Raw genomic sequence first — 14,002 nt, 5'->3', positions numbered from 1 at the left:
GCATGGGGTGGGGACGGGGGCCCAACAGGGGGCTCGAACCCACACACCATGAGATCATGACCGGAGCCGACATCAAGAGTCAGACCCTTAAGCGGGTGAGCCACCCAGGTGCCCCCGAAGCATTTTTAAAACAGAAGGGGAAAATGGGCACCTCTTTTGCTCAAGGTGTACCTGTGGCCATACCACAGATAGCACGTATCTCTGGAGTGCTCAGAATATTCCAGGCCGTGGTCTCAGCAATTTACACGAACCACCTCTACTAATCCCCTGACCGGTCCCATGATGCAGTACTGTGTTATTAGACAAATAAAGACATTGAGAAGTTCTTTTTTTTTTTTTTTTTAATGTGTATTCATTTTAGAGAGAGAGAGAGAGAGAGACAGAGAGGGAAGGGCAGAGAGAGAGGGAGACACAGAACTCAAAGCAGGCTCCGGGCCCCGCCCTATCAGCACAGAGCCCAACTCGGGGCTCCAACTCATGAACCCCGAGATCACGACCTGAGCCAAAGTCGGACTCTTGACCGACTGGGCTCCCCGGGCGCCCCAAAGCCATCGAGAAGTTCTAATGCCAGGCACTCTAGCTCCGGAATGTGAGGGCTTCACCAGCTTCCAGCCCCGCCTCACAGAGCTCCAAGCCCTGGTGATGTCAGCGTGGAATCAGAGGAGCCCGAGAGCTACCACGAAGACGAAAACATTGGTTTATGACTGGTGTGTTTCCTCACCACCCCCTCCTCCAAAACCTCTGCCCCAAACCTGTTTGGCCTCCTTGCTCCCCGGCTGTCAGTGACAGCACCATTCACCTAATCACCTAAGCAATAAATCGCCAACTCCTCCCAATCTGTCATCCAACATCTCCGTCACTCAGCCCTGGCGGTTCCACCACCAAGGACCTCTCTGGCCGGTCTCCAATCCTCTGATGACATAGTCGCTGCCCAGCCCCGGTCCTCATCACCACCCTCCCGGTGGGTGCAAAACCACTCTCCTTTCCAAGCATCTGTCCCGCCCCTGCCAAGTATTTCCGCCAAAACAGATCTGATGCCACTCGGAGACTCGGCACCCTGCGATGGCTTCTGTTGACAACAGCCTGATAGCTTAGTCTGGGAGGCCCGTGAGAGTGTGGCTCCCTCCAGTGCAAGCGAGGGGTCCCTGAACAGCCATGACATCTCACACCTCGGGGCCTCTGCCCGTGCTGTGTTCCCTGCCGGAAATGCCCTCCCTTGTCTCAGAAGACCCCTTATTCGTTCTTTACGACCCTGCTCAAATGCCACCCCCCACCTTTCCCCACCTCAGCTCTCCCGGGCAGAATCCGTCCTCCCCAAAGCACGTGACACACACCTCCATCAGGGCATCTACAACATCTGTGCTGACGTTCCCGGGTCTCCAGGAGGAACGACTTGCGCACCAGACCGCGAGTTAGTCGTGAGTACGTGCACCCGCGGGCTGGGTAGGAGATTTTTGAGGGGAGGAAACTACAGCTCTTATGTGAAAAATAGAACTCACAAGGATTAAAAATATGCAGGTGACAATGCCAAAGAGGAGCTGTGTGTAGGAGACGTCCCGCATCTAATCTGGAATCATGAGGCCCGTTCAACTGACTTCTACCTGCCACCCACCAGAAACTTGTTAGGACCCCTCTTCTTTGGCCTTTTCAATACAGTGCCGGTGCATCTGTTTTGCTTTATTAAGGATCACATGCCTTTTTAAAAAAAAATTTTTTTAACGTGCATTTATTTTTGAGAGAGAAAGAGAGAGCATGAGCCAAGAGGGGCAGAGAGAGAGGGAAACACAGAATCTCAAGCAGGTTCCAGGCTCCGAGCTGTCAGCACAGAGCCTGACGCGGGGCTCGAACCCGCGAACCGTGAGATCATGACTTGAGCCGAAGTCCGGTGCTCAACCGACTGAGCCACCCAGGCGCCCCCGGGATCACATGCCTTTGAGGAAGCACTTTTTGTGTTTTGCTCGCTCCGTGTAGGTGTTAAAAGCCAGCCCTCTGATCTCCCGTCTCAGAGTAGTGTCCCCATCTGCTGATCCCCACAATGGCCCCAGAGTAGGGTCACCTGGGAGTTTTGTGATGCCCTGAGGAGCTTTTACTGAGAGGACGAGGAACTTAATTCCATCTTTCCTTCCTACCGAGGGAGGACAATCTCTCTCTCTCGTAGTGGTACAATGTGGTGAGAGGCTACAATTTTAAGTGGATAGTTTATAACGAAGGCGTTTTACCACTCATAACCTTTTCTTCAGCGAGTAAAGTATGCAAATGTGAGCCGGCCAGCCGAGGACAGGCCTTCCTTCCCCTCCCGAGCCTGGAGCGCTTTCTGGAGAAGGCCGCAAAGCATGATGGCTCCCCGCCCCACTCGGCGTTAGTCACAGGCAAGGGAGGTTTACCGAAGGGTAAGGCCAGTGTTTCCAAGCCGAGGGCTTTCTGGCAGCTGTGGTGCAATGTTGAGCCTTCACTGGAATGATCGATCTCCATGAAGCCAGAGGAAAAGAATGTGAGATATCTGGGTTCCAGTTGCCAGCAAGAGGGTGACACCCAGCCTGACATCGCTCTTCTGCCTCCATTCAGAAACGGGGAGAGAGTCTGGATCAAGGCCCAGGTATTTAACAAGACTCACCTGAGACTGCAGTCATGCTGGCAGAACAGGCAGACATGGAAGGGAAGGGGCGAAGCCTCCTTGAACAGGCGCATTCAGGGCAATGCCACGAAGGACCTCTGAAAACAGAGCGTCGGATACCGAAAAGCGGAGAGAGGGTTCTGCGAGTCCCCATGTTGTCTAAGTTTGAGGATCAATTTAGGGAATAATCCAACCCGATCCTGGAAGCCAGAGGCTGTCACCAGAAGCCCCAGCCATGGCTCTGCCGCATTTAAAGTGTCCAGGCTGCTTTAAATTGGGGCCACAGGCTGCACCCAGAATATCAGGCAGAAATGCTCTCATATCGGGACCACGTAGAAGGGAAAGTGTGGGATTTGGAAACAAGGGTCTGGGTTCAAGTCCCAAAATTCCCGAGTAGGAGACTCTAAAAACATCACTTGATCTCTCTGGACCTTGCTTCTTCATCTACAAGGTGGGCATAACCCTGTCTACCTCAAAGGCTGGTTTTAAGTCAAAGGAGCTCAGGTATGTGGTCGATGAGTACTGCCCAAAGAAGGCTAATGTCCTCACCATCCTGAATAACAATTATCAATACTATATAATACGCTTATTGCTATGCTAGATGATGAGGTTTTTAAAATATATATATGAGATACAGTTTATGTCCATTAAGCGGCTTATATAATACGGTGAGGGACAATGGGAAGTCGGGACGTTTAATATTTATTGAATTCCAATAGGTCTGGCATTGTTTGAGATACTTTTCACGAGACAAAACAAATGGATCCCTTGGTGGTAGGAATCAGTGTCTCCCATTCCCCGGTTGTGGAAACTGAGGCTCAGGGTTACGTAACTTTCCAAAGTCACAGGGCTGGGAGGCAAGGGCGGGGATTCCATACTCTCCCTTCTATGCCCCGTATCTCTAGAGTAGAAGACTTTCCTCTCACAGCAGACACACGGTGACACAGCACAGACACAATGGCTCTGGTACACCGGGTGGGACTAACTCGGATGTCAGGCACAAAGGCTCTTCCGTTGCAATTACTGAGATGTCTCTTCCATATGGGCTGTTCATCAGAGCGAGGTCCCTGCGTGTGATGAGCCCCGCAAATGGCTCGTCGGGTGATGGCGAGGTGGCATAGCCAGCAAACAGGAACCTGGAGACCCTGGACTAGGTTCCCGACCACCTAATCTCCCAGGAAGACGGAGGCCCGCTGTCACGTGTCTTTGCGCCGGGCATTGTGTGAGATTCTTTAACTACGTGATGTTATTTAACTCCACAGAACTCGATGCCGTTTTCCTCATTTCACAGATGGAAACACTGAGGACTGGCAGGGAGATAGACTGCTTAAGGTAAAACTGTGAAGCCGATCTGAGATTTGAATTCAGACCTGATTGACTTAAAGCCATCCTCTCAAACTCATGCAGAGCTGAGTTAACTGAAAGGCAGAGCAGCTTGTGACGTGCAGTTTAACAAAGGGATGGCCGAGGCTCCGCGGGAGCAGTTCAAGTAGGATGGGAAGGACGCTTGCAGGAGATGGCCTTGGAGGTGGCCGTGAAAGCAGAGGCGGGATGGGGGCGGTGAGGTAGAGCGAAGGAAAGGAAAGGCAGAGGCAACCGAGGGCCTGAAATTGCAGGACACATTCGGGGACCACGGTGATGGGGTCCAGGGCCCTGGGGCTTTTAACTGGGACAAACTTTAGAATGTACGTCGGGGCCAGATGGCTAAGGAATTTAAATGCCAGGCTCCGGAGGTGGGACTTCAGTTCTGTAAGCTGTGGGTAGCTAACATCCGATCTCGTAACAACCATTCTTGCAGTCACGAGACCCTGGAGCTGGAAGGGACCAGATGACCAGCTCAACCTCTTCCTTTTTCTGAGGCCCGGAAAGCACGAACTCCGCTGAGCTCAGTAGAACCTGGGCTGGAGCTCTCTCAGTCTACTCGGCTCTGCCTCCTTACCTCCACATTCCCGACTCGGAAGCCCACGGCTTGAGGAAGTGCCTCAAAGACCCTCCTTCTCTTAAAAAAACAAACACACAAAAAAACCAAAACCACAACCCCATCCGTTAGCGAAGAAGAATTATTGCCAAACAAATAAAAAGATCCTAAGCCTCACTCGTAATTTTAAAAAATGCAAATCAAAACAATGAGATGCTAGTTTTCATCTAACAGACTGGCGAGGCTGAGTTTGAGAATGCCCATCATTGGTGATTCAGCCTGTCCCGATAACCCGTTGGTTGGAGTCTAAATGGGGCAACCTTTTGGAAAACGCTTTGGGAAGATCCGTAAAGATTGCAACTGTGCATATGTCTTTTTCATAGAAGTGCAATTCTAGGGATTTAGCCTAAGCTCAGACTCAATCAAGTGTGCAGAGTGCATAGTTAGATGTTTGGTGCAGAATGTTTGCAATTGTGAAAAACTGGGGAGAAAGACCCTAATTGCCCACCCATAGAGTCTCATTATCACATATCAATACAAAGAAATAATATGCAGTCATTTTTTAAATTTTCATTATTTTTTAAATTATTTTCAATATTTTTTTTTGAGAGAGAGAGGGAGGGGGGAGGGGCAGAGAGGGAGACACAGAATCTGAAGCAGGCTCCAGGCTCTGAGCTGTCGGCACAGAGCCCGACGAGGGGCTCGAACCCACGAGCCGTGAGATCATGACCAGACCTGAAGTTGACCGCTTAACCCACTCAGCCACCCAGGTGCCCCATGCAGCCATTTTTTTCTTAAGTTCAGTAGATGTGTATGTGCTCACATGGAAAAGGTTTAAGACATAGGAGAGGGAAGGAAGCAAGCTGAGAGTTGGGCTGTGCGCAGTATGAATACCATTTGTGTAAGAAAATAAAACATACGTATGCTTGTAGATACGTGGGCATTACCTAGTAAGATCCCCAAACACCGTTCACAGAGATTATCTCTGGATGGAGGAGGGAGGGACTCTGTGCTCTAAACCCTCTGTGTTACTTAAATTTGCGTGTAGTTTTTCCTTTATGTCTCCCTTCCTTTTCTGCTTTTTTTTTTTTAACTATGACCACATAGTATTTTTCTAACTTAAAAAAATAGTAAAAAAAAAAAAAAAAATAGAGAAGGTATTACCAACAGATAGGTGGAGAGCTCAGAGGTAAGGATTTTAACTTCTGTTTTAGAGAACTCCTGGAGACAAGCTCAATAGCCTATATGAAAATTTATAAAAACAGACCCAATGTTTTGTTTTGTTTTGTTTTTTTATCAATACCTCTAGGGTCTAAGAACCTCGGGCCCTTACTATTTTTGTTTTTGGTTATATGGTTTGATATTCACTTGTCCCATATTTATTTTGTGCCTACCAAATACCAGGCACTGGGAGTGAAGCACGAGGCTTTTAGTCCTCTGTCTCAGGAAGGCCACGTAGATCAACCCCGGTCATGGTCAAGAAGGGAAGAGAGGCAGAACCGATGCCTGCAGGTTCAACGAACGCTTACTGGATAGTTCCTGTGTGTATACCACGAGGCTGGGGACATACACGCGAAAGCGATACAACCCCCGCCCTTTCTCGAAGAGCTCCCACTATGGTGGGGACAGATGCAAACAGAAAATCACATACTACAGACAGAACGTGGTAAATGCGGTAACGGGGTGACGCAGAAGGGACCGTGGGGATGCACAGGACACTTAACCCAGCCTAGGAGGTCAGGGAAGCCCCACCGGAGGAAAGGGGAGTCCTGGCCGAGTCGGGAAGGTTGAGTGAAGTTGGCCGAGTGCGGAGCGGGGGAGCAGGGGATTGGGGGCACGGGGTGGTTCTTAGTTCTGTGCATCGGGAGGAGAACAGCAAAAGGGCAGGTTGAGCTATTCATCTACACACCCCGCTACGGAGTTTGCACTTTATCTGGAGTGTACTCGAGTGACACGATCTCACATGTGTGCTTTAATAAGGTTCACTCTGGCCACCTCTGGAAATGCAGCAGAGGGAGAAGTCGAGGTGGGGACAATGCCCAGCTGGGGTTGCTTCAAGCCGCACCAACTCTGATGATTTCCACCAATATAAAGACCCCGGTGGCCTCCCTGTTTCTAAATCCTCATCTTTTGTGGCCTCCTGGCAACATGTGCCCCAGCTGACCGCACCTTCCTCCTGTCTCACTTTCTGCACCCAGCTCCCACGAATCCATTTCCCTCCCACCTCGGCGATCTCCCCTCTTTGGCCCCCTCTGCTGGATCTTCTTCTTCCCAGCTTTTCTGCACTGGGGGCTCCAGGATCCCCTGGGGGCCTGCTGTGTCCTCCCCCTGCAGTGGAGATTCGTCTTATCCCCAGGCTTTCAAGACCATCTCTGCGCTGATGACTCCCAGATGTCCATTCGGCCCCCTCTTCCCTGGACCCCACAGTCACATCCAACCCGCTCTTCCAGCTTTTACCCGGAAACCTCGTAGCGGTCTTCGACTCTCTTCTTCTCGTACTTCACATCCAACTGTCAGGAAATCCTGCCGGCTCTACCTTCAGGACACATCCAGGCTCTTCTCACGGCTCGACTCCACCACCCTAGGCCGCGCGACTATCGTCTTCGGTCGGGACTCCCTGCTCCCATCTTTGTGCTCCTACCGCCCAGGTTACTTAAAGACGTGAGGGAGATCAGGTCACTGCTCTACTCCAAAGCCTCTGTCTTAGTAAAAACCAAAGTCCACACACCTCTCCCCTGTCCTCCTGCTTTGTCCTCCTCTGGTCACCGGTCTCCAGATGTCCACTGTCCACATCTTTTGCAAAGGTGTGCCTGTCCCACTCCTCCCCCACTTCCTCGAAGGCCTTTCCTCCTCAGGCCTTCCAGCCCCAGCTCCACCCCGTGCTCTCCAGCTGCCTGCTTTTTCTCCCGCAGAACTTGCCCGTCTCATGAGCACGGTTTCCAACACACCTTACTCATACTGCTTATTGTCTGTTACCCCCTAGGATGCTGAAGGCAGGCAGGGAAATCTGCTCACTACCTCCACATCTAGAACAATGCCTGGCATACAGGAGTTCTCCCTACACTTGTTGAACGAGCCAGCTGACCCTGGAGCAGGGAACTTCCGCTCAGAAGGACCATTCGGGCTGGGGTAGGGGTGGAAATGCCGGAAATGCTGGAAGGTTCAGCAGTGGGTTAGGGATGGAGCCCCAGGAAGGAGCTCTGCGGGGGTGGGGAGGGGAGTGAGGGGTGAAGGGGTTGAAGCCCAGATGGGGATTCTGAGAGGGCTAAGAGGTGCGCAGGGACTAGAGGTGATGGGGGGCCAGCAGTGAGGTGGGGGCGCAGGAGAGGGGGAGGGGCAGGCACTTGGGACCAGGAGGCCAGGACGAGGCTGATGCCGCCACTCGGCAGGTCCTCACCCAGGGCTCACGAGGGGAAACAACGGTTAGACGGGCAGTTGCCCAGTGACTGTCACATAGCGGACACTAGAAGATGGACGCGCAGAAGGTTCGAAAGCCCGACAGCTGCGGTGGGCACGGCGAGGCCGGAGACATCTGAGCTTTCTCAGGCCACAGCCAGAGGCCTCATAAATAAATGGACGCGGACTGAGAGGCGGCACGAAGGCGGGGCGCTTCACAGACCCGGGGAGGTAAAGGTGCCCGAGGCAGCCGAGCTGCGGACCGCGGACGGGGTGGCTCCATCACTGGAGCCGCGGAGGGCTTCGGTGGGCTAGCGGGGAAGGAAGGACCCCCAAGGCCCGAGAAGGACCCCCAAAGCTTGGCCGGTCCCTCAGGTGAGCCGCCGAGGGCTGCGACCTCGGCGCCGGGCGGTGGGCACGCGGAGGGCGGCGGAGGGGCGGAAGGTGCGCGCCTGCAGCCGCGCGGCCACGCCAGTCCCCGGCCCGAGGCAGGCCGAGAGCGCGGGGCGCGCCGCACCTACGCGGCCACACGGAGCGGCGGTCCCCGCCCCGGCGGCCCGCGCGCTGGCCAATCAGGCGGCGCCGCCGGCCTCCCGGCCCCGAGGCCCCGCCCCGGGCGGGCGCGCTGCCAGCCAATGGGCGGTCGAGCCCGGGCGCCCAGAGCGCGCAGCCCGCGCCGAGCCGGCTCAGAGCGAGAAAAGCGAACCCAACCCGTCGGGGCCGCCGCTCCGGACCCGCCGCCGCCGCCGCCGCCTCCTCCCCCCCGGATCGGGTGTACTGTCCCAACCCGAAAGTCCAGTTCTGCGGCCCGGCAGCGGCGAGCAAGCGCGATGACACAGGAGTACGATAAGTAAGTGAAGCGCCGGCGCGCGAGTCCGGCCGTGCGGCTTCAGGCCGCCGCTGCGCGCCGGGCCGGCCGCACCTGCCGCGAGGCCCGGCGAGGCGAGGCGAGGCCCGGGACGGACGGACGGACGGGGGTGTGAGGCCGGGCGCGGGGCGAGGCCCGGCGGGCGGGGTCGAAGCCGGCCGGCCGGGCTGGGGGCGCGTCTCGCCGACCACTTTCTTCGCCGCCGCGGCCTCTGCCCTTCAGCACCCCCTCCCCCGCGCCTTTGTTCCTCCGAAGCCCCCGGGGAGACCCTTGCCTTGGGGACTCGATTCCGGAGAGGACAGCTCCCTGCTCGGCCCCCCTCCGCCTCGGCGGCACCACCCCGCGGGCGCGCCCCCATCTCCGCTCGGCTGGTGGCCCGGGTGCGGGGAGGGAGATTCGTGGTGCCGCGCCTGTCGGGCTGTGACCGCGACGCGTGGACCCCCCCCCCCCGTGCCCCCCTCCCCCGAGCGGGGTCGCGTTTGCTCGGGGGGGGGGGGGACTCGCTCCCCCGCTGAAAGGTAGATGTCTCGGGTAATCAGTCCCCTGTCGCCCAGCGGTCTCCTGCCTGCAGTCCGCCTGCTAGAACTTCCGAAAGGAGAGATTTAGGGAAAAGTTGAAGTGCTCTGGTGTCCTGGCATCTTTTTTTTCCCCTTGGCTGGCTGTGTGAGTGAGAAAATTGTTGTAGGAGTTATTTTGCCACTTGCATCATTGATGGTAATTACAGATTACTGTAATTAAAAATCCTCAGAAAAGATCAGGAGGATGAAATCGTCGAAATCAGGGTGATAAACAGAAAAGTCCTGGGCTAATATGTCTTTTGGAGTTTGTGATTAAAGAAATATTTTTGACCCGTGCAAGGTGGTAATGTAAGATGTTAACATTAAGGGACACGGGGTGAGGGATATTCCTGTATTTTCTTTGCAGCTTTTCTGTAAATATAAAATTGTTCCGAAATAAAAAAAGTTTTAAGAAAAAAGTGAATGGCACCAAACGAATGGGTATATTTCAGATTAGTAAATCCAGATCAGACTTATTCCTTCCAGGTTGTAACTTACGTGTGCTCTTTTTCTGATTGAGGGGGTTAGATTGTGTATGGAAGATCTTAAATGGATTAACCTGGTGTTGTCCATTAAGTGATCACTTGAAATACATTTCAGAAATCTTGGAGAGCTCATTGGTGAAGGGTTTAAGACTTCCCCAAGGCAGTGAGGGGCCTTTAGGGACTAGCACCTGCCAGTGCCCGGCTGTCCTAGGAGGAAGTAGACTAAGACAGGCAACTGGGGACTGTTTGTTTCTTGACTTCGGGTTTAGATAAGGCAAATTTCCAAAGCTAAAATTTTGGCCTCTGGCACGCTTTGGAAATGTAAGGCACCTACCTTCAGGGTGATCCCAAACAAAGCCATTTGCAAAAAATATTTTCTGTTGCCTGGACAAATTTGGGATGGGGGTGGGAGAAGAAGGGAAGCTGAAAAACTAGCAATACGGGAATTGAATGAGCCAAGTGCTGTCATAATCTTCTGGAAGTAGCTATTACACTATTAATAATAGCTTAGCCATGCCCCAGTAAATCACCTCAAGATAGCACTGATTCAGTAGTTAACACTCCGCTCGGAATGGTGTAGGCAGTGCCCTTTTGTATGTGACGTGTTTATTTCTTGTGCGTGTGAGATTTCAATCCACTCCTGCATTTCTAAGCAAACTGCCTCGTTGAGTTTGTTTTGTGTTAAAATAGTACATGCACCACCTCGAGTCTTCTTTTCCTGCGAAATGTAAGCTCCTTGGATTTTATGCCTAGACATGAGTTTAAACCACTGACTTTGAAAGAAGACCTGATTTTGAGGTTACGTGGTCGGCCCGTGTCCCCACCCCTTTTCAAAGATGTTCTCCTTTCTCAAAATCCGTATCTGCTTTTAAAGGGCCTGGGTGACTGCCAAACCCTAACCTGTGTTGATTACTTGAAAAGATAATCAATCTTTCTACATTCACTTTTAGAGTAGGCAGGTCACCTTTAGGCCATTTAACATATTTCATTTGTGTGTTGCAATGAGGCCTGATCCTTAAATTTGCTTGTTAGAATAGTGATAATTCAGAGCCGTTTTGAACATTAACAGGTTTTTTTTTTTTTTTGCCCCTTCAACTTCATTTTGCTGGAGTGAGTGTTCCATTTTTTCTCTTTATTGACTTATTAAATAGCGCCAACCGAACAGTTGTTGAGACTGTTTACATTTCAGGGTTTTGGAATCAGTCATGTTTGTTTTAATCTTTAAAATTAAATCTTCTGTAAGACTCTACTAAGATCTCCGTTGATTTTTCTGGATTTGTCCCACCAAACGACAGTGTTGAAACGAAACCGTTCTTGCCCGGTGTGAGAAACTAGAAAAGATTTTTAAAAACAAGATTTCCCACCTATTTTTTTTGAAAAAGCTCCTTTCGTTCAGTGGCTTTATTTATTGTCGTAGATTCTCAAGTGTTTATCTCTGAGATAAACAGTTAACTCCCATGCCAGGAACTTATGCCTCCTTATTGATTTACAGTCCCCTTTGGCCACATTCCATGCTCAATCTGCTGGGAATCAGTAGAATATTCTAACTTTCTCATATACCCCGGAGGATTAAACGAAGTTTCCCTTTTTCTTTCCGCCCCCTCCTCCTCTCCCCCTTCTTTGTGGGTAGGAAGGTTTTTAAGGCATGATATCAACAGGAGAAGGAAGGAAATAACATGTAGCAGCATGATGATCGAACCACGTATACTCTTCTTGAGGAGGGTACAGTCCTGATCGGAGAGGTCTGAAGGGAGTGAATGTTCTGTTTTGCCTGACTTTGTCCTTGTGTTTGTTTACTTAAGTGTTTGAATAGCCTGACATTTTCTTAGAGCATTTTTTTGTTTTGCTTCGTTTTGCCAAACACTAGATCCTGGGTGACAGGTACAGGTAAACCGCCTAAGGTTTAGGTTCCCTGGCTGCCTAAATACCTCGCGTCTTACTGGGTGACCCCTCGGCGTGCATGTAAGTGGGTTGTCTCCTGGTCTTGTCTTCATTTTCTTTGCCAGGGCGGGTCGCTGATGAAACACTAAAGAACAAAGCTATTTGATTGGAACGGCAAGGAATTGGTTGTTTGGGTCTTGAAAAATGAGCTTATGGTGCCTTGCGGTAAAAAGCGCGATGTACATACACGTGTTTCTGATTTCTCCGAAGCAAACGGCCGGTGTTGGTTCTTCAGAACGAAGCACTTTATCCACAGCGGCGCTCCTACACTAGCGAGGATGAAGCCTGGAAGTCCTTCCTGGAAAACCCTCTCACCGCAGCAACCAAAGCAATGATGAGCATCAATGGGGACGAAGACAGCGCGGCCGCCCTGGGCTTGCTCTATGACTATTACAAGGTGGATTCGCCTCCTCTTTTACAAACCTAACAACAGTCCGAGATGCACTTGCTTCAGCAGCATATAAAACAGTAATTTGCTGGCAGAGTGTAATGCAAGTTGCTTCTCTAGTGACTATAAATAGTCTAATGAGTACTTTGGCTTACTGTGGTTCAAAGCTGAAAAGGGACGATCATAGAATCAAAGGGTTGTTTTTGCAGTGCGTGCAGTAGCCCGCTGTGCTAGCTCTATCTGAGAGGCGAAGCTGCCGCAGAAGAAAATGGTAAGCTGTGTCGCATCGAGATTGAACGTTTTACCAAAGGTACTTCTTAGTGCCCTCAAGCAGAGACCGTGGTCCATTTACCTGCGCTCCAGCCGACATTCTGACGCAGTCAGAGTGACGTCCTTTTCCTTACGTGACATGACAGAGCTTTTGATTTGCTTGTAGGAGTCGTGAAGGGAAAAAAAAGCTAGTTTCTAGTCTTGGACTTGCTTGTTCTACGCTCAGGGTATATCTCGTTGCCTATTTCTATCGGTCAGTCCTAATTAGATATCATTTATTCTCTGCCTGAAGTCTTACGTGGTGTTCCTACCTGGAGATTGGCATCCTCGTCGTCGTCCTCATAATACTAGCCACCGCTTACTGATCGTCTGTGTCACACGCTAGACGTGTTACCAGCACGTGTGTTCTTTTTGATCCCTCCAGAAAGCCTCCAAAATATGTGTTACTATCCCTATTTTGCAGATGGGAAAAAATTAAGTCCTCAGGTCACACAGCCAGGATGCGTAGCGGCCAGGGTCTCAGTCCCGGTCTGGATTGTGCCAAAGTCACCCTCTTCAGTATGCCGTGCCATCTCCCCTGGGACACACTTTGCTTCCTGTATTTACTTTGGCATTTTTCTCTGTGCCCAACGATAGTATGTGGAGATGGCCATACGTTACAGTTTGGTTTTGCCCTGTTTTTTCGTTTTTAAAACTTCCAAAGCCATGGGAAACTTACATTTGGTTGGAAAATTAACCCCCAGATACAGTCACCTAGATTCACCAGTTGCTTGCCTTCTGTTCCCTTCTGGCACTGTATTCTTTCCGGAATACGAGAGATGCAGAGGGGACAAAAGCAAAGAAGATAGCTTGATTATGGTCGCCAAATAGAGTGGGACCTAAACGCAAGATTTAATTATTTTCTTATGTGAGGCTGTGTATCCGACATGTTGTGTTTGAGAGGCTGAGGTAAGATTTGTTTTGTTTTGTTTCCTTTGAATATGAAGGGAAACTTGTGCCTCGGGATGCTGGAAGAAATCTTTGCCTGGGAAGTGTAGCCGAAGAATTCCTTTAAAGTGGAGCTTATGATGTATCTGCTCTCCTTATGGCTTGTTTTATTGACTCAATCAGTATAAAAAATCATAAGTTCCTAAGTATTATGAAGTTTGAGGTTACATATTTTTTTAGGTTTTTTTTTTTTTTTGTATTTATCTGGAGAGGGAGAGAGAGAGGGAGTGCACACACAAGCAGGGAAGGTGTAGAGAGGGAGAGAAAGAGAATTCCGAGCAGTCTCTGTACCGTCGACCCAGAGCCCGATGCGGGGCTTGATCTCACAAACTGTGAGGTCACGACCTGAGCTGAAACCGAGAATCGGAGGCTTAACTGACTGAGCTACCCAGGCGCCCCAAGAAGTTTCATGTTTGTAACTGAAATTTTGAGAATGGGAAAACAACAAGTTTAGTGGCAGAAAGACTGATGTAATAATACTGATTGTAGTGCTTGAATATGTGTATGTTTTAAATATAGGGTCCTAGAAGTATCTTACATCTTAAGGGGAGATAAATCATCACGTCTGTACTGTAAAG

At 50.9% G+C, this 14,002-nt stretch overlaps 1 protein-coding gene and 1 long non-coding RNA gene across 3 annotated transcripts in view; both read left to right on the top strand.

The window, feature by feature from the left end:
* The first annotated feature begins 527 nt into the window (after window positions 1-527).
* On the top strand, window positions 528-4,889 carry LOC122215168. 2 transcript variants are annotated; one of them, XR_006200276.1, is made up of 4 exons: window positions 528-707; window positions 1,290-1,422; window positions 3,877-3,946; window positions 4,413-4,889. It is a non-coding gene; the product is annotated as an uncharacterized LOC122215168 (long non-coding RNA). The 2 variants fall into 2 exon arrangements; XR_006200277.1 differs by having other exon boundaries at window positions 528-961.
* Window positions 4,890-8,635: 3,746 nt separating this feature from the next.
* The window catches only part of GRHL1 (grainyhead like transcription factor 1), a 55,215-nt gene continuing 49,848 nt past the window's right edge, over window positions 8,636-14,002 (top strand). The window contains exons 1-2 of the mRNA XM_042933700.1: window positions 8,636-8,778; window positions 11,990-12,176. Coding sequence (XP_042789634.1) covers window positions 8,759-8,778; window positions 11,990-12,176 — 207 coding nt within the window. The 5' untranslated portion in view covers window positions 8,636-8,758. The remainder of the gene's footprint in view (window positions 8,779-11,989; window positions 12,177-14,002) is intronic.

Source organism: Panthera leo, chromosome A3, assembly GCF_018350215.1.
Source record: "Panthera leo isolate Ple1 chromosome A3, P.leo_Ple1_pat1.1, whole genome shotgun sequence".
NCBI lineage: Eukaryota > Metazoa > Chordata > Mammalia > Carnivora > Felidae > Panthera > Panthera leo.
This window is presented reverse-complemented; position numbering and strand designations above follow the sequence as displayed.